At 42.1% G+C, this 18,489-nt stretch overlaps 1 protein-coding gene across 1 annotated transcript in view; it reads right to left on the reverse strand.

Moving 5' to 3' along the window:
• Window positions 1–4,208: 4,208 nt before the first annotated feature.
• LOC104162419 (multidrug resistance-associated protein 6-like) overlaps window positions 4,209–18,489 on the reverse strand; it is a gene marked incomplete at its 5' end in the record, with an annotated part of 24,568 nt that continues 10,287 nt past the window's right edge. Inside the window, 18 exons of the mRNA XM_009701134.1 lie at window positions 4,209–4,317; window positions 4,862–5,056; window positions 5,531–5,697; window positions 5,939–6,097; window positions 6,646–6,792; window positions 7,538–7,639; window positions 8,254–8,380; window positions 9,063–9,262; window positions 10,007–10,317; window positions 11,448–11,655; window positions 12,789–12,906; window positions 13,431–13,494; window positions 13,986–14,169; window positions 15,660–15,827; window positions 16,247–16,423; window positions 16,906–17,032; window positions 17,752–17,811; window positions 18,113–18,210. Of these exons, the coding sequence (XP_009699436.1) occupies window positions 4,209–4,317; window positions 4,862–5,056; window positions 5,531–5,697; window positions 5,939–6,097; window positions 6,646–6,792; window positions 7,538–7,639; window positions 8,254–8,380; window positions 9,063–9,262; window positions 10,007–10,317; window positions 11,448–11,655; window positions 12,789–12,906; window positions 13,431–13,494; window positions 13,986–14,169; window positions 15,660–15,827; window positions 16,247–16,423; window positions 16,906–17,032; window positions 17,752–17,811; window positions 18,113–18,210 (2,721 nt within the window). The remainder of the gene's footprint in view (window positions 4,318–4,861; window positions 5,057–5,530; window positions 5,698–5,938; window positions 6,098–6,645; window positions 6,793–7,537; window positions 7,640–8,253; window positions 8,381–9,062; window positions 9,263–10,006; window positions 10,318–11,447; window positions 11,656–12,788; window positions 12,907–13,430; window positions 13,495–13,985; window positions 14,170–15,659; window positions 15,828–16,246; window positions 16,424–16,905; window positions 17,033–17,751; window positions 17,812–18,112; window positions 18,211–18,489) is intronic.

An 18,489-nucleotide genomic window follows, 5' to 3' on the forward strand; every position in this document is an offset into this window, starting at 1 on the left:
TGATAAAGACAGCACAATTAATTTCATTTAAATCAGCAGAAAAAAATGGAAGCTTTATTTAGCTGCATTGCTGGCTATTTATGTGTATTTTGTGAAAAATTTGCCAAGTATCTCTCAGGCCTGAAAGTAAGTGGCCAGACTTGGCATCCTTGCTCTTATCTAGAGAAAGGCTGTGCCTTTCCCCAGTTCATTCTGTGCTCTTTGCTCTATGGACCATTTCTTCTAGTCTTTGAAAAGACCCTTATCTTTCAAAGCAAAGCTCTTACTGAACCATTTTTTTCTGATCTGTTCATTAAAATGTTAAGGAACTGTGAAACCAGTTCAGATCCTGCTGTGCTGTATCTTGTGTCTTACAGCAGGTATGTGTGTGCCCCGCTGCAGCCCATGTGAAGATGGTGGTGGTGTTAATAAGCGTTAACGTATTTATCATAAACATGTTAATATTTAGAAAAGAGTGAAACAAAACCATTTATGTGTATCAGATTTCAGTGCATGTTGATATACCCGGACTGACATTATTTGCGGCAATATGGAAGATACCTGATGTCTGGAAGAGCTGATTCTGCTGAAAAAACAGCTCAGGATTTTCAGCAGACTTGCAAATAACACCCTAGGTCTTCATGTGTGTGAATACTGCTACTTCTGCAGCAGTGTTCCCAGTCTGGAGACATCTCTGAAGATACCCTTTAGTGGTTCAGCCGCAAGGTAGCACAGAAACAGTTGTGCTCTGGGGCACTGATGCCTTGAACATTTCGACATTCCTGTGCATCTTGCGACCATCTAGGGAACTAGGAGTGCAGCTTACAGACTACGTATTTGGCATGAACTTGGTGTAAATCAATGCACAACGCCTTTATTCTTATTTTCTAGCTTTAGCAATTTTGCTGTTACCTTAAACTTGGAATCACGGGACAAGAATTTTTTTTTAGGTGCTTTTTCTCTCCTACATATGCTGTGCTTTCACTTTCTTTGAGATAGTCTTAAATGAGAAGGAAAAAGAAAAGGAAAAAAAGAAAGTAAATTAACTTGGAATTGAAAGCCCTAACTCTTGACGTCCAGATTGGACAGACAACTGGAACAGTGAAAGTACTAATTAAGCTCTCGACCTCATTTCATACGCTTGCTTGGGAGTCCTATACTGGCTCAAATGGCAGAGCAGGCGGCCTGGGCAGTGTGGGTGGCTTTGTGAGGATGAAACGCTGCTGGGGGTAGGTGCTCCGGCTGGACTGGGCTTTCTCCCAGGGGCTGTGTAGCGGCGGTGCTTGCTGGCTCCCAAACCCCCTGGTCTGGGTTCTGCCTCCATTGTCAGTGGCCTGGCCTGGCCATCCAGCTGCTGCCTGCCCCAGGCGGGAACACAGCTTGGCCTGCCCGGCCGAGAGGGTGGTTGGAAACAGGGGTTCTCCCGCAGAAATGCAGGGATGTCGTGTGCGCTTGCTGTGGTCTAAGTAAAAACTTGTTTTTTCTCTAGAGTCCCTACTGGACCTAGTGCAAAACACTTGTTTTGCTCCAAAGAGAAAAACAGAGTTAGAAAGCCATTGAGATGTCAATAAACCTTCTTTAGATTAGTGAATTTTATTTGGACTTTGAGTGGGTAGCTACCGCTGAGCTAAACATAGCTGCTCTGTGTGTGTTGCACTTGCGCTGTGCAATAGCTGTTAAAAATTAATGCTGCAGAAGTGTAGACAGGGCAAGTCCAGGTGCTTCTCTTGATTGGCTCTAGACATCCAGCTTACGGGAGGTGTTGGACAGACTTTTATTTTTTAAGATTAAAATTTCTTCAGAGCAACTTATGTAATAGGCTGTTAGCATAGTTTTGAGCCTGCTGTAGTTACCTCCTGTTCTAATTGCAGAACTCAATCAAATAGTCTAATCTAGGAAGAAGTCCCTTTGCAAAGACCCAGCAGACCTGTCCTTTTAAACACCATTTTTTGTTCCTTAAACCAGATTTTCAAGAGAGGACGGTATCTCCGAGCATTAACTCCTGTATATATTTTGCTTTAACCAACTTCCAGATAACTTCCTTGTGATGACTTTTACCTTTTTTGTGAACCTTAAGCTCCTGATTTGTAACTCTCAGTGCCACTTGGACTGTGCAGCTGGGGACTCTGGCTCATCTAAAAGACGGGGGTTTTTTTGCCACATATAATTTTGGCAATCCCTTTTCTTTTGCCCTTTCAGCACAGCTTGAAGTGTGAAAGCTGATGGTATTTTTGCTTGCTCTTACTTTGTGCAAGCCAACAGCAGAACCGCGCCCTTTCAGAGATTACCAGTGTGGAAGTATGTTTTGATTATTTTCTTCTTCTGTTGCCTTCTCTCTTCATTACCAACTTAGGACCGGAAAGCAAGTATTTAAAAGATGTTTATATCTGAGATTATGGTATGCTAAAAGTTGTCTGTTTCAGAATTACCCAGCAACATGGGCACTTCTGTTTCTCTTTGACCTCAATTAAAAAGAAAAAATACCTAACTTATATCTCACTAGTTCTAAATGCTCCTGGTTTTGAGATTCATTGCTAAGCCTTTAGAGTGCTCGTAACTTCTGTCTGTTTGTTTTTTTTTTGTTTTGTTTTGTTTTTTTGTCTCTACCCTTGAGTAATGTTTGGAGAAAGTAGTGGGGGAAAAAAAATGCCTATTTCCTGGTATTTGAGCACCAGTATGGCGAAAGGCATTGGACTTGTCCAGCAGAAACTGTTAGCTGCTCTTAATGTAGGTGAAAAGGCTCCTGAACAGCTGTCGGAGAAGAAACTGCTGGGTTTTGCTGGTCTGGGTTGACTCTTGCCAGTATGAACTCTCCCATCTCTTCCCTCATGACTCCTTTTTATAGTATATTTAGTTTAGCTTACTGAAGAGACCCATTTGAATACTTGATTCCATTTTTATTTCAGCTTTCTAGAAAATGAAGTGCTTTAACAAAAGTCACAGTAAACAGCAGTGTGTCACAGTGTGATTTCTTTGTCATGTTGTCTTGTTGCAATTCTTGAGGAGAGACTTGGGGACAGCTCTGACCGCAGCTCCTCAGCGCTGCAGGAAGCCCAGGAAGGCTTTGCTTTCAGCTGCCGTTCTGGTTTGTTAATGACATCTGAAAGATGACCATGACCTGGCTCTGCGGCGCCAGGTGGCACATGCAGAAGGTAAACTTGCACTCAAGAAGAAAACCAGGAATGAACTACCAGGTCGACAGGTGAGTCCCTGCTTCTTTCCCCATCTGCCAGACTGCCATGCTGCAGTGATCAGAGGAGGACACTTTCCAACATGCAAATTTCTTGTGGTAAATTCGGAAATGTTGCTGTCAGCGTTTGGACATGCTCTGCTCTGACCAACTGACGTTTGGCAGCAGGGCTGCTCCAAGCCTTCAAGCAGAAGGAATGATGCTCTGCTGCCCACTCTCAGCCAAGTTACTCTCTCCTGCATCAGTGAGCCCGTGTCTAAGCTGGTTCTCTTCCTCCAGGCAGTCTGCCAGCCCTCTGCACAGCACGGTTCACTTGGGGCCCCTCCAAAGCTGACAAAGAAAGGGACGGAGTGGATCTGATCCCCAGCTGTGACCACAGCCAGCCGTATGCTGTCATGCTTAGTGGCATCTTACTTCCCCAGTGTTTGTGCGCATTGAGTGACTAGATCCAGCTGCTGCTTTGGAGTCCACATCTGTGTAAGAACAGCGCTCAGGTGAGCAGTCCTTAAGACATTGGCAAAAGACTAAATTTCTTCCGCTGGGAACTTAGGACAAGCTGTAAGCAGTTGTTTGCATGATACCAGTTAAATTCTTGCTTGCTGTCCATAAAATGTTGTTGCCTTTTTAAGAATAATCTCTGTAATCTCTAAGTGTGTCCTGGTTTGGCTAAAATGGTGACAGTATGGCAGTATATTTGGGCTCCATTTATGGTATACATCAGAAATGCTGTGGTGTTTTTCTTTTGGCTTGTTTGCTTTTATACCATGAAAGCAACAAGGTGTTTAAGTTCTGACTGGCTCATTTTCAACAGTAGAGTGAGGTTTTGGTATCTGGAAACATAATGAAAATGGACTTGCTAAGCTTCCTATGGAAATAACGTGTATCTCAAGTCATCCCTTTTCATCTACTCACTGTGGTTATAGTTCAAACAAGATTTGGTTGGGTGTCAGGCATTTTAGAGTGAAACCAAGATAACAACTCAATTACGAGATCAATTATTCCTGATAGTGGTGGCATTGTGGTATACTCCATGAGTGAGTCACGCAAGGCCTGATTCTTCCATCAGTCTGTAGAACAGTCCCTTCTGAGCTATTAAGTGTTCCAGAGTATCAAATTCAGCTATCCGACCATTTTCCAAGACTAAAATCCTGTGAATATTAAAACAGAAGTGTAAGCTTGGGGATATACCAGCAGCTGAAATAAACTTAGTTATTGCTACTTATTTCTAAAATAAATTTCAGTACTTGCTTGTTATTCAACCAAGCTTTTCAGCTGGGAAACAGCTGTGCAATAGAAATAGGTTTCTGATAAGTGACTGTTCAAGTACTGTGTTTGTGGGAGGAGAGTTTTTTGGCAACTGAGACTGGAGTAAGACTTGTGAAAGTGTATTTTAGCTTCACGATTTTAAGGTGATGCAAAGAGCTGTAGCCGTGGTTTCACTGTCAGTACAGGGGAAAAAGGGGTATGACACAGCATGAAATGCATCATGTGGGAATAAATGATCTTCGATTAACCTATTGGTGCCTAGCTGATTTAAGATCGTTCCTACAGTCTCTAAAGCAAAGCTTTGAGGGTAAAACAAGAAACGGAAAGAAATGAAATTGCTGTTCACTATCTCTGTGTTGTTTGTCTAGTTCACACAGGTTGCCTGTGTCTTCCTTCCTCCTTAGGAAAGTGGCTGAATATAATTACCTGTCACAGTCCATGATGGTGTTTATCCGGTGAGCTATTGTTAACACTGTGCTGTCTTTGAACTGAGTCCTCAAGGTAGACTGAATCTGAAGATCAGTTTCTAAATCTACTGCTGCTGTGGCTTCATCTAGAATGAGGATTTTGGCTTTCTGAAGAAGTGCTCTGGCCAGACAAACTAGCTGTTTCTGACCAGTGCTGCAAGTAAGAAGAGGGATGGTAAACGAAGAGCAGTGGTTGCTTTTCCCTGGGGTCAGAATATGTGATTAATTTGAAAATAGTAATTAAAAGGTGATTGTTCCCTTTCCCTGAACTGGTGATTGAGGCTGGTGGCACTGTAGGTAACAGCATGAAACAACCTAAGGAAATGAAGGGAGTGAATTACTATAGCACCCAGGAGATCTGCACTTGGAGCGGGATTCCAGTGTTTTAAGTACTGCACAAACGCAAGCCACCACAATGATTAAGTCTCAAAGGTCTTCCACTTGGTGCCTTATGATTTGATTTCATGCTGCTAAACAGGACAATAATACAGCAATTTGCTCTCTGGGCACCATTTTTTGTTTGTTTCTTTTGTTTTTTAAACTGAATTAGACTCCTTGTCCCTAGCCTATGTTCTCCTAGCCCATGGGCTGGCACTGCCCTGCCACAGTCTTTCTGCAGATAAGGTACCTTAGGTTTTCCCCTTGGTCAGTGCACTTATATTCCAACTGATCTGGCAAATCTGCAACAAAGTTCTTGAGCTGAGTCAGTTCCAAAGCAGTCCAGATGTCTGCATCAGTGTATTGGTTTAATGGGTCGAGATTCATTCTTAGAGAGCCAGAAAACAAAACTGGATCCTGAGCACAGAGACAGTACAAACAACTCCTGAAATGAATTATAAAAATGAGCTCTCTGGTTTTCCCTGCTGGGTGCAAATCTGTGGCTAATGCTACATTGAATGGGATACTAGCATGGCATAGAGGTTATTTCCAACTTTGAAATTTCTGAATGTCCCTCCTCTCACAGAATCTTTATAAACCTTTCCTAGGTGTTAATACTTACAACACTGCTGAAGCATTTTGGAAATTAATTTCATACCTGAGGAATGACAGTTATCTTGGTTCTAAGGTCATGGAGACCTAGTTGAGCAATATCTAGTCCATCAATTAGGATGGCTCCTTCTGCAGCTTCCACTAATCGCAGCAATCCCACAGCAAGAGTAGATTTCCCAGCTCCTGTTCTTCCCGTTATGCCGATCTGTAAAGTGCAATGGAAAGCTTTTGGTTTTGATGTCGATAATTTTCCACAGTTGGACAGACCTGTTGTGTAGTTCCTCTTGGTCTTTTGAAGAGAGACAGCTTTGCATAGATCAGATCTTCAGGGCTTCACATAGTCTGGCAATACATTCTTAAAGGGAATCATTTATAATTTGTAATTGTTTTGTATGAAAAGGAATCTTGAAAGCCTTTGATGGGAAGAATAACTACAAGACTTGGCAGCTAGAACAGGGCCTTGATGTGGCACTAGATTTAAAAAGTGAAATTCCTTTGCTGTAACACTGCTAACCTTCTGTGAAATGAAATTTCACTCAGAAGACTGTCTAGTGTATGCAGCAACCCTGGAAACACTCCTTTGTACTAGAAGAGGTGTGCAGTGTGATAGATGGGCTTATGCTTTACTGCAGCTTTCACACTTACAAGTTACTGTACCTTGGTGTAGGGCAGGGACTGTGTCTGCTCAGATCTGATCACTGCAAAGCACTGTTCACACGTTGTAGCTCTTCTGAAGCAAGTGGCTTTGCTTACCTTCTCTTGCCCATGGATGGTTAGATTGACATGCTTCAGTGCTAACTCCAAATTTGGCCTGTATCGCAAGCTATAGTTTCTAAATTCAATTCTTCCTTCAGTGAGCCAAGCTTGACCTTGAAGTTTGCCACTCAGAGCCCAGGGTGCCTGAATAGATGAAAACAAACAGCAGTGTATAAAGCTGATTTAAATTACCAAATCAAGTGGCCATACTGAAATGGGAAGGTTATGGAGACATCTGTGCTGATCTGTTTACTGTTTGCAGAAGAGAAAAAGGCCTCTACCTTTCATAATTGCAAATGCAGACTTTTTACTTTATGCAAAGATGCCAATCGTCTTAACTGAAAATGGGGATAAACATTTGTTTGCATGTCAGAATTCTGACATTATGAGTGATTCAATAAAAAAAAAAAAGATTTATATGCCCCTGTAAACAGGACTGTGAAAGTCTCCTTTAGCAGGATCTCAGGGCAGCATATGGAGAAACAATTTAATGATTACAGAATAAAAATGATCGCACTGGAGACTTTTAGTGGCTAAAAGGCTATCTAGCAGCCATCAGTTATCAGAGAGTTGCATCTGAACTCACACAATAAATACATACTCCAAATATGGGCAGAAAATACGGCTCATTCCATGAGTGTTACCAAGTGAAGCTATTTTAATGGCAATCTAATGCTTAACTGTCTTAAGGAAATAATGATGATCAGAGGTTATAAAACAAGTCTAGTCAGTTGGATAAAAATCAAATGCTGCAGTTCTTTAAAGGAAATATAACTGGCCTTTTAGAAGGGGAAAATGAGGAGGTTTGTCCAGGTGGAACAGAAAAGTTACTCATTTAGTTTGCAGAGACGTTCACCTCTGCTAGTAAGGTCAATAGTTGGTTAGCTACCTCCTTAGGAGTCTTCAAGTATTCTCTCACTCTCTCCACAGAAACAATGTTATTCTCTATTTCTGTCCAGGAGCGCACCATCCAGTTCAGAATACCAGTTATCTAGCAGAAAGAAACAGAAGCATTAGGGCAGAAAGAATAAGTCTTGACCTGTGCTTGTGACGTACCTGGTACTTTGTCTTAGTGTTTATTTATAAGGACCTCCTCATCAGCTTATTACTTCAGAAATCATCTCTTAAAAGTCTGAAAAATAGCCATGGATTCCTGGGAAATTTTGTATAGCTGTGTTTAAAGAGCCTAGCCAGCTCCCCCCATAGCTGCTTCTCAGCAAGTTTATAGAGAATGAAATGCTAGTGACTTGGATGCTAAAATATAGTGTAGCTATTTCTTAGGCTGTTGTGTAACTCGTCTACAAGCAGGTAAGACAGATGCTGAAGACCTTGCTTCATTGCTCAGAGCATGCTGTGACTTCAGGATGAATTCAGATGCAGGAGGAAAAAGATGGCTGGTGCATGTGTTTATAAGGTTCATTCTCTAAGGGGCCATGTGCTCCAGATACTGAGTTTCAGCAATAACAGCAGGGTTTGGCAGGAGAAGGCAGCTAGAAAGCCACAGAAATAGTTCATGATTTCTTAGAAATTAAAATTGTGTCAGAAATTAAAATGCAAGTTGCTTTGATGAAAGGCAAGCATGGTATTACTTCAACACTGAGTTACCTGAAGAGCATATGAAATGGAGAAGCCAGCAGTTCCTGGACTAAGATTTGTTCTGCCTATTGCTGCAAATAGTGCTGCAAACAACACGATGCCATTGCCTAGAAACTCCAGGTTTGTAGCAAGCCACCTGCAAGAAGAGGAGAGTACAGGGCTGTTGCTGGGTGCTGTCTTCCTTTCTCTCAACAGAAGCTGTGATTACTTTGGAAAAGAGTTCTGAAGCTTCTGGGGTACAGGATGCTCAACAAAGCTCTTGCCACGCCGTGGTTGCTCTTACGCAGCCACCTTGGAGCTCATGAATGGCTCCAGTCTGTCCAAACTGGTTGGCTTATGGTCTCTGTTAGGATTTTTTCCAAGGCCTGTTGGATGAGAGCAGCCAGTTTCTTCAATGAGTTACTCTAACATCTCTCTCTCCTTCTGGTACTCCTCACTCATTTCATGACTGGTAGCTGATGGCTCTATTGTCTGATAGGTGCTGCATATACCACAGGCCTCATGCACTCTGTCATGTGATGACGGGCCTCACCAGGCATGTACTACAGCTTCCTGCGTTTTGGACACCAAGTGATACCTCTAGCGGTCTGTCAGCACGCGTCTGTGCCTGGCCATGCAACAGATGGAAACATTCTGGTTGTGTGAGGGGCACGTTGCCAGAGAGGGGCGCAGTGCCAGTGATAAGGAAAGAGGCTACCCTACCCCCAAAACACTGTGCACCACTGCCTCATCTTCTGTGTACCTCCACCCAAATCCCAAGAGCAGCTACCTCTACTCACCAAGGCTGTGAGAGTAAACCATCTTTTTTTGTTTTGTACCTGTCAGCAACTGCTCCAGGGAAGCATATTCGCTGATTCTCATCCACTAGAAAATTGCTCTTCAAAATAAACCTCTTCTGGTCCTTGTAAGCACGGATCACACTGCTCCCTTGGAAAGTTTCCGAAATGTGGGAGTAGATGGGTGACCTGCTGGCAGCCTCTATGCGTCTCAGCTGGCAGGAGGTGATGACATAGAAGTGCTGGTACAAAGGGAAATGGAAGGGGAAGTGATTAGAAGATTTATGCCTCCATGGAGGTGCTCTACAGAAAATTTGGGAAGACCTCAACAAGTGCAGTAGTATGTACTATCCTAGTGTTATAAAACCTAATGTGCAGGTAGGAGATGCCCTTAAAAGGTGAGGTAGCGTTTTCTGCCTGTGTTATGTCCTATGTTCATTAAGAATAACTCCGTGGTTAGTTAATGCAAAGAAGCCAGGGTACTCTGAACTCACAAAGCCTCTAAACTCATACTTACTTTCTCCTTAGACCAGCCCTTTGCTTGATGGAAAACAGAGGCGTACTTGCATCCTTACTTGCCCTTCCCCTCATGTTCAGTCTTAGCTGGCAAAGCATTTGAGGTTTCAGAGACGAATGGGAGAGCTGCGTGGCATGCATGGATATATTAAAAAGCAGCGTAGGAATTCTGGAGGAAAGGAAAAGTGCTTTTGGTCTTAATATGATTGCATTTATGCTAATGGAGACAAGGAATATAGCTCTAGGTAGGCCTCAGAAAAGCACAAGCCTCTTTGTGAGATCTCTGGGATGCTTTGGAAGGCTGAGGTGATGCGGGAAGACACTGACATTGCTCTTGTTCAGATGCAATTCAAGATGATGAAACTAGTTTCTGCATGTCTCTGCTCCTAAGAAATGGAAGGAAGCTTTCTGCAGGGACACGGCCATGCTACTTCAGCCTCTCCTGTCTGTGTATCTCTATGAGCTCCTACCTGGAATGCAGCATAAAGAACAGTCAAGGGCACTATGGCCATTGCTGCCTTTGGTGTAGCCACTATAATCACAAGGTAGATCTCCAGCAAGTTGAACAAGAATCCCAGCAAGGACTTCAGCTTGTCAGGGATGACAGAATCAATAGCATCCATTTCTCTGGAGAAGCGGTTCAAAAAATTTCCAATGGGTGTTTGCTCAAAGAAGACCATTGGGGATCTAGCAACGTTCCTCAGCAACTGCAGAAACAGCTTGTGCGATGCTAACACACCACCTAGAAGGACTGCTGCTATGGAGGCAAATCTGCCAAGGGCTGTAATATGAAAAACAGTAATTATTACTAGGTCTGAACAAACTCACCTTGGAGTTCTCCTTTGCGAGATCATGATTTTCACTTAATACTGTGAACACTATACTAGTGAAAGAAGCTGACTTTCTCTTTGATAACAATTAAGCCAAGCCTCAGAGCTGCAGGGTAAACTACCTTTTGTAGGGTACTTACAGAGAGGCGGAAGACCTTCTAAGCAGCTTGATGGGGGCCATGGGTTCAGCAACTTAAACATGCAGGACAAATTCTTTATTCTTCACAAAATGAGCTTGACTGGAATTACTCTGAATTACTCAAAGTCTTAGGTTTCCTGCCTACAGATTCACTGCTAGCACAGAAGGGTACCCAACCCTTCCCACGTTTTTCAGCTTGTTCAAAGCTCTCTCAATCTTTTGTCACTTGGGTTGAGATTTTTTTCCAGATTTCATTTTTTGTCCTCAAACAAGTGGTGAGGTTTTGTTTGTTTGTTTGGGGGTTTTTTGTTTTGTTGGGTTTTTTTTGGTGACCAAAATTAATGTGGCAATTTTTAAAGAGAAAGATTTAAAGAAATGTAGAATTCCACAAGTTCCTCTTTTTCTATCTCTTTACACTCAAAAGACCTAAACCAAGATTTAATTCAGCATGGAGAAGAGCCACTGCTTGCACTTTGATATGATTAATTTATATTGCAGGAATGGAAAGGGATAAGAGGAATAAAGATATGCAGAAGATGTTGGATACAAGGGGGCAGGATAGAAAAATAAGGATGTTGTAGTTCTTCCATTGCTGAATGTTTTTTAGGGGCTCAGGTCACTTAGTTACAGCAGGAAATATAGAGGAAGACACTATTCATCATGGTCTGCTGCTGGAAGGCACAGGAGAACACTTCTAGCATACCATGAAGTAGAATTTCAGGCAGCAACACTGGAAATATTGTTCAGATCCTTTAGAAATCCTTTGTGTGCGTCAGAGCGTGTAGTTTTAGGTCCCATGCCAAACCTTTAGGGCTCGTGCCAAAAGCCCAGGAGGCTAAAAGCCCATGGGTGTGCACTTGTTTATATTTTGAGAAAACATCCTGGATATGGGAGAGGGAGATGGAAATACAGAAAAGAATTAGGTGAACAAGTTAAATGAACCTTGAACGACTCCTAGTGCACCAAAGACTCCAACTCTCAGCTCTGTGTGCTGTTGCGTCCCGTTGTGAACAGGGTCATCTGTCCATATGCTGAGCCAGTAACCACGAGAAAATGACACAGCTTGCTGACATGTGAATAACAGAATGATGTACACACAGAGTGGTAAGCCTGTCGCCTTCAGGTAGGCTGCATAAATCGAAGTATTAACCTAGAGTGAAACAATTGGGGGGAAAAAGAGGAGGAGAGGTTGGGACGATCAAGCTTGTTAGCAAGGAAAAGCAGCTCCGGAACAAGGAATGATTTATTATGGCATACCTACTCAGTTATATGTCACGGGCCATAGCAACCAAGTTAATTCTTTTCTTTTTTTTGTTTTCCTCATGGATGAATAATGAAGCCATACTTAAATCCATGGCGTTAAACAGCGATTATTATCAACTGATGAATGTTATTGCAATAGGCTCGTGTTACTGCTGGAATGCACGTAAGGCTTTCCTCATGCCAGGCAGTGGTTTTCATTTGTCCTTGGTGTGAGTGAGACCTATCATGTATCCCACTGACTGCTTGTGTGAGTAACTGCTGATGGGCAGTGGTGAAGAGATCTGTCTGGTTAACGCTGTGAAAAAAGCTGCCTGCTTTGGGATGTCAGACTTCTTATTCTCATCTCTTCTCAGTTACCAGTGTGTAGCCTCAGCTATTCATTTCCTCCCCACCTTTTAGTGCTGCTACAATCTGCCCTGAATACACACCTCATCCATGCCCGACTCCTCCTAGCTGGAATCCCATGTCCGCTTTTTTCCTTTCACAGTACCCTCCTTGCCTCAGCCTTTTGAGGTGTTTCCCTTAGGGAAGGTTGAGGACAATAAAGTACCTCTTTGCTCCTTGCCACCAGCCTCAGGAGTTTGTGGACAGACAAGATTACAAGTCCCTTGTAATCTGTCCTCTTCTGTCCCTTACCTCCACCTCACCCTGATTGCCTCAGTGCCCGCTGCCCCTTCAGGTCAATTCTTGAATGAGGATCTCTCTCCTCAAGTGCTCATAAATAATTTCTGCCCCCCCTTGCCCCAATGTGCTCTCTGCAATGTATGTGCATTATTCCTGTTTTGGAACCAGTGTTTGGATTGGGGCATCCAGGCAGATACAGTTTGAATAAAACGTGCTATGTAAAATAATGCTGAAACAACTCTGTCTCAATTATAGGGCAAATTTGTACAGCTCAGCTGACTTCCCTGGAGTTACGCTGGTTTAACTTAGGTGGTGAGCTGACCTGCCTGCGGTGAGTGGGTCAGTCATAAACCCATGGTGCGTGTCTTTGCCTTTACAGAAAGGTGCTGTGCTTACCCTGCCATGCTGAGTTTTCTCTCCCTTGGTTAATCTTCCTTTGGTGGCTGCAGCAGTGATACAGTCTTGACTTACAGGACTGGTCTCCCCTCCCATAGCAGATTTGACTGAATTGTCACTTCATAAAGAAAACAAAAATCCTTTCAATTTTTAGCCAAGGCAATGAGTATTTTAAAGCTGGATCTCCTTACCCATCCACCCCTCTATTCATGCGTATTTTGAGGGCTGCAGTTCTCAGGGTCCTCCAGAGTGACCTCAACCATTGTCCATATTTGTCACAGGGACTGGGCTGTGTCAAGCTATTAACAAACAGAGGCTTTAAGCATTAACTGGCTGTGCCTGGTTTGAATGAGTTAGACCTGACAGCCCCACTGGGAAGTGAACAGCTAGTAAATGTATCAACATGCCTTGTACGTGAGCTCTGGAACAAGTTCTGGCTCCTGGTGAAATGCAGAGAAAATGTTAGTCAACCTCCACATTCAAGAGCAGTTTCTTACCTATTCTTGAGTTTTGCTTGTTTGCTCTTATTATTAATTTACAGATCAATCCGAAACCTGTATTGTACTCAGTAAGAGCCTCCATGTAGGCTTGTATGGACTTTTGGAGCAAGTTCTTCAGTGTCTGAGACCGCTTTAAGCTTACCTAAAGAGCTTCTCCTGTGGTGGACCATTTCTAGAGGTGATGGTGCCTTTGGTGTCTCCTATAGCTGTGACATAAACACATTTTTTTTTTTTTCTAAATGCTCTAGAATCCTGCTTTGTCCTGTACAGCCTTGAGAGACTGGTAATATGGAGGAAAGATTCATTACAAAGAATTGTTTCTAAAGGTAGAAATATCAAAGTGAGGCTTGAAGAACAGCACATATAGTGGGTAATTTTGTTTACTGCATGATTGTTGTCTACTAAGATGGAACTGTTTATTCAAGAACCAATTTTGAGGTGGTAAGTCAGCTAATTTGACAGGCATATTTTTCCCCATGCAAAGCAACAGCTTACTGTGACTGAATCTCTGCTTTAAATATCCATAATAAAACAAATGTAAGACTGCCTTTTTCAGTTTTATTCTCTTTTCCCTCTTCCCAACTATGAACAGCAGCAGACTCCCTTCCCCACCCAGTTCTTTAACGTTAAGTATAACATTAAGGAAACAATTGACTGATAAGACCTAGGAAGAATGATTCCAACTCATTTGGGTTACCTGGAAAACTGGTGCCTGCCTTCTCTTCTGCAGTAATGCGTGAATGAAGAAATTCTGCAAAGCCCCCATTTCTCTGCAGAAGTTCTTGGTAGGAACCAATTTCTGAGATCGTTCCATCCACCAGAAAAACAATGTTGTCCACTTGAGGCAAAATGTTGATTGTGTGAGTCACCAGCACTCGAGTCTGCTTGAATAAAGAAGGACCAGTTAGAATTCTTCTGGTGTTTCCCTGCTCACTTGAGCTGTTGCAGTCAGCTGTCTTCTGAAGACAGACATGTACTCAGTGTAAGCTATGATTTTTACTGACTTGGAGATATTTTTGTTACTTATTTCTATTGCTTCTGACTGTCTATTTGATGAAGTTTATCTTTGCAGCAGAGCTTTGTGCCCATTTTCAAAGTGCAGAACTCGGGAGTGGAGGGGTGAATCAACTTGCTTTGTGTCACGCACAGCAGACAAGAGTGAGGATGGGAAGTGACATCCCAGGCTAGCACGCTGTGTGTAGGAGGTCTTTTTGCTTGGCTCACTGACCAGTTCCATGTTGTTTATTCCCCTCAGGCTAAAGCTCGTAGGTAGAATGATGTTAATTGGAGAGTATGTCACATTTATTGTCACTGATATAAATATTTCAGAATCAAATTTGTGCCTGAGAACTTCATCAACCTGAACAGAGTTAGAGTGCAGCTCCTTTTCATTTAAATTTCTGAGCATATTTGCACCGATAGTTACATGTAGGAAAGGACATAAGAAAAGTAATTTTTCCCTAGATAAGAAATTGGCATGTTGTATATTTCTAATATACAATCAAGTCCTTTGAGTACTGCGTAAGACTGATGCGTTCTTTCTTTGCCAGTCTTTCTGTTTCAATAAAATAATTACATTCTGATACTTGCAACCAATCCACATGAAGGGAGCAGTATTTGTAATCAGTCATGTCTGTTTTAATAGGACTTTCTAATTAAAGAAATTACCTGTTTTCCTTCTACAATGTGAAACTGAATCAAGTATTTGTAGGCAACTTATACCATGAAACAAATAGAGATGCCCTCGCATCCCAAACCACATTTATTATCCAGATTGCTTGACAGCAGAGAAATACCAAGGAATAAAAAAACATAATCAATGCAAAAAAGAATGGAAGAGAAGTGTTTTAAGATGGATTTTCAGAATGAAGTTTAAGTGATGAACATTTGGGTACTGAGAACTGTAAAGGTACCACTGAACTATTCAAAAGTGATCGGATTAGACATTATGATAAGATACGATGAGGTGGAAGAGATCAGACAGCTCTTCCTAACTATGATAGAAGTAAGTCTCAAAAAGGGAGAAGGATAATGTCAACAGAAGACCCAAGAACTATAAACTTGCTGTAGAAGTAAGGCTGGAACTAGGCATGTAGTTTGCATGAGGATAAAGACAGTCTTTCAGGAGAACTTAACTTTTCAGTCTTCCTCCTCCTAAGTGAGATTCACTAAGACTTCCATGTGCTGTGTGGACTGTAGAGGTTATCCATGCCGCTACCACTGTTGCTAACAGTAGTACCTGCTGCCACTAACAAGAAAGAATTTAGGAGCCTTTGATAAAGTCAGTAACTAACCTTACTGGAAACATTTCAGGGGCCCTGATAATTAGATACATTTTGCAGTCTTTTACAGTTCAGGATTTATAACACACCTTGTCCTTCAGTAAGCCATTGGGTCCAAGAACATGTTCAAAAATGTGCTGTCCAACATGGGCATCAACAGCTGAGAGGGGGTCATCGAGTAGGTAAATCGAAGCCTTCTGGTACACGGCACGAGCAAGGTTCATTCTTTGCTTCTGCCCTCCTGATATATTTATTCCCTGTAAAGATGTATTGACACTGTTTATTCCAAAGCTACAGCACATTTGCCAACTGTTGGCTCCATTTTACACTAAGGTTTTATGATTTCCTTATTTTTAAATCAGTGCATCTCCATCCCTTCCTCACTCCCTCCAAATAGGGCTCTTGAGAAGCAGAGGCAGATTCTTTTGAGCAACCAAGAGGACCCAAGAATGACCTGGACTTGTTGATTTTTGTCTTAAGCATCTCTTGTATCTCTGGTTAGGTTAATTGTCAGGAGGTGGGCTTCAGACCCTGTTAAATCATGGCCCAACTTCTCAGGAATTACTGAGCACCTGCCTCCTGCAAGTTTAGTCCTTTTGTAAGTGTTTTAAGCAGGACACTCAAAGTTGTAGCTACTCTTGGAAAAGTTGGCCAAAATATAAACCTAAGCCAGTACCTTCTCTCCTATTTCACTCTTCCGCCCTGCAGGGAAGCTCTCCAAATCAAGTTGCAGTGCACAAGCATCTATCACTCTATTGAACCACGTTTCATCCATCTTCTTCCCAAAAAGAATATTATCTTCCACTGAAGCATTTTGTATCCAAGCTTGCTGGGGGACATAAGCTGCAGTGTCCTATAAAAATGGAAGTGGAAGAATGTTAACAATCTTTTCCATAAACTCAACTTGACACTGTGGGAACCTGTCTTTGAAGAAAAACTCTCCGAGTTAGATTTATAGAAATCTGGAATGATCATCACCATTGACAGGTCTCAGGGGGCTTTGCAAAATATGGGTCTGCACTCTCATTGTCTTACAGAGGGAGAAATAGAGGTGCAAGTACATTACGTGTTTTACCAGGACGCCACTTCAGCTTACTGTCACAGTGGGAAATGGAACTGCACCTTTGAAGTCCTATTCCAGTTCCCATTCCCAAAGGCCAGGCTCATCCAAGAGGTCTTAAGGACCTTCAGATAATTAAATGTGGGTTGCTACATACAGCCTTTGTTAAAATTCAGCAGTAAATGGGTTTTCATCAAGTACCTGATGCCTTGGTTAATACCTTATTGTTCCTGAAGACAGCCTAATTAGAAGCAAATGCTCACAGGAAAATTTACCTTCATGGTCACACAGCCATCCGTCTTCTCCAGCTCACCAAGTAATGCTGACAGCAAGGAGGACTTTCCAGCACCCACCTGGCCAACTACAGCAAGCAAGGAGCCTTGGGGCACAGTAAGATCTATCCTATAGAGAAAAGGTTAGTCTCTTATCACCTTTCAGACACACTTTCTGAAAAGAAAATGACCAAAATTCTTGCTATCGTCTTGTAGCAATAAAAATGTACCAACTAACGCCCCTAATCTCATACTTGAGGCCTCAGTTGCACAGGGTTACTCTTCCTGTCATGCTGACTTTTTGCAGCAGAACAGGCGTTACCCCTTCAAGGACACCTCCAATCAGAAAGTCTTTGTCCACATCCCCATCGGAGTTTCAAACTCAAATCCAAGACTCGGATCCCCACTCTGGAGGTAGGCCCAAAGCACTGGATATAAAACATTCCTGACCATTGGAACTTTTCAACACCATTTCTTCTCTAAAACTGCAATGCCTTTTGAAATAAGCATGTAGTGATGTCATATATAACATCTGCATACCATCAATTCTACTTTTTTTGACTTAAATTACTGTAATTTCATACTTGGAGAAGAAAATTGTGTGAAGAAAACAGTCTCCGTATATTAAGGCAACATCCAGATAGAGGCACCTTCCCATTTATGTGCCAAGCATAAAAGCAAGATTACATGTTGTCTGACTTTATAATTTTCAGAATTCAGCGTTAAGTATGAAGCAAACTCAGAAGCCTCTAGATATTCCAGACTGGTTTCACTTAGACCCTGAGGATTTAGTTCATTCAGCATCCACCCTGACTTACAGAATTGAGATAACTAAGGGTAAGTCTGTACCTTCTAAGACAAGGAGAAGTTTCTTTGCTCCAGCAAAAAGTGCCATTTCTTATGGTGATACTTGCCTGTACTAAAATATGAGGAGAAATAGAACACTTGTAAATTCAAAGGTAGGTACAGAAACATCCCTATTTATGTGACTTTATGTTTCAATGTGTGTTTATATTACATAAAATGAACCTCAAGTATGAAAAGAAGGGGTTAATTACCAGATTAGATTTCATCATTAGAAATAAATAGGCCACAGAGATAAAGTGACAGTAAGGGGCAAACATTTTTCTCTCTTGACTATGGTAGGCACCCTAAGAGCGGAAGCTGAAAAATGGAAGCTACTCCTCTTTTAAGACAACAATGCTAACACAAAAGCTCACCAGAGTCAGGAGTGTTTCTGCTTGAGCTCTCAGGATTCAGTTCTTCCAGATTCAGAAAAGCTGCTAAGCGGTTTAAAGAAACTTTGGCCTGAAATGAAGAAGCACATAAAATAATAAGATGTAGAACAGAAGAGAGCTAAAACCCAAAGTGAAGACTCAGCTTGAAGACCCACTTAGAATGTTGACTAGGTGCTATGTTGTAGATGTTGTAGGCCTTGATGGACAAATGCAGCTCTTCCTTATGTTAACTACCTTTATTTTCACTTAGCTTAGCAAAACCCAATATTCTTCCCTGTGTGAAATTGGTGCTTTTTTTCTCCAATTCATCCTGCAATATTTGCAGTGATTGCTTCTGTACATGAAGAGC

Source organism: Cariama cristata, unplaced genomic scaffold (genome assembly GCF_000690535.1).
Source record: "Cariama cristata isolate BGI_N322 unplaced genomic scaffold, ASM69053v1 scaffold8005, whole genome shotgun sequence".
NCBI classification, from domain to species: domain Eukaryota; kingdom Metazoa; phylum Chordata; class Aves; order Cariamiformes; family Cariamidae; genus Cariama; species Cariama cristata.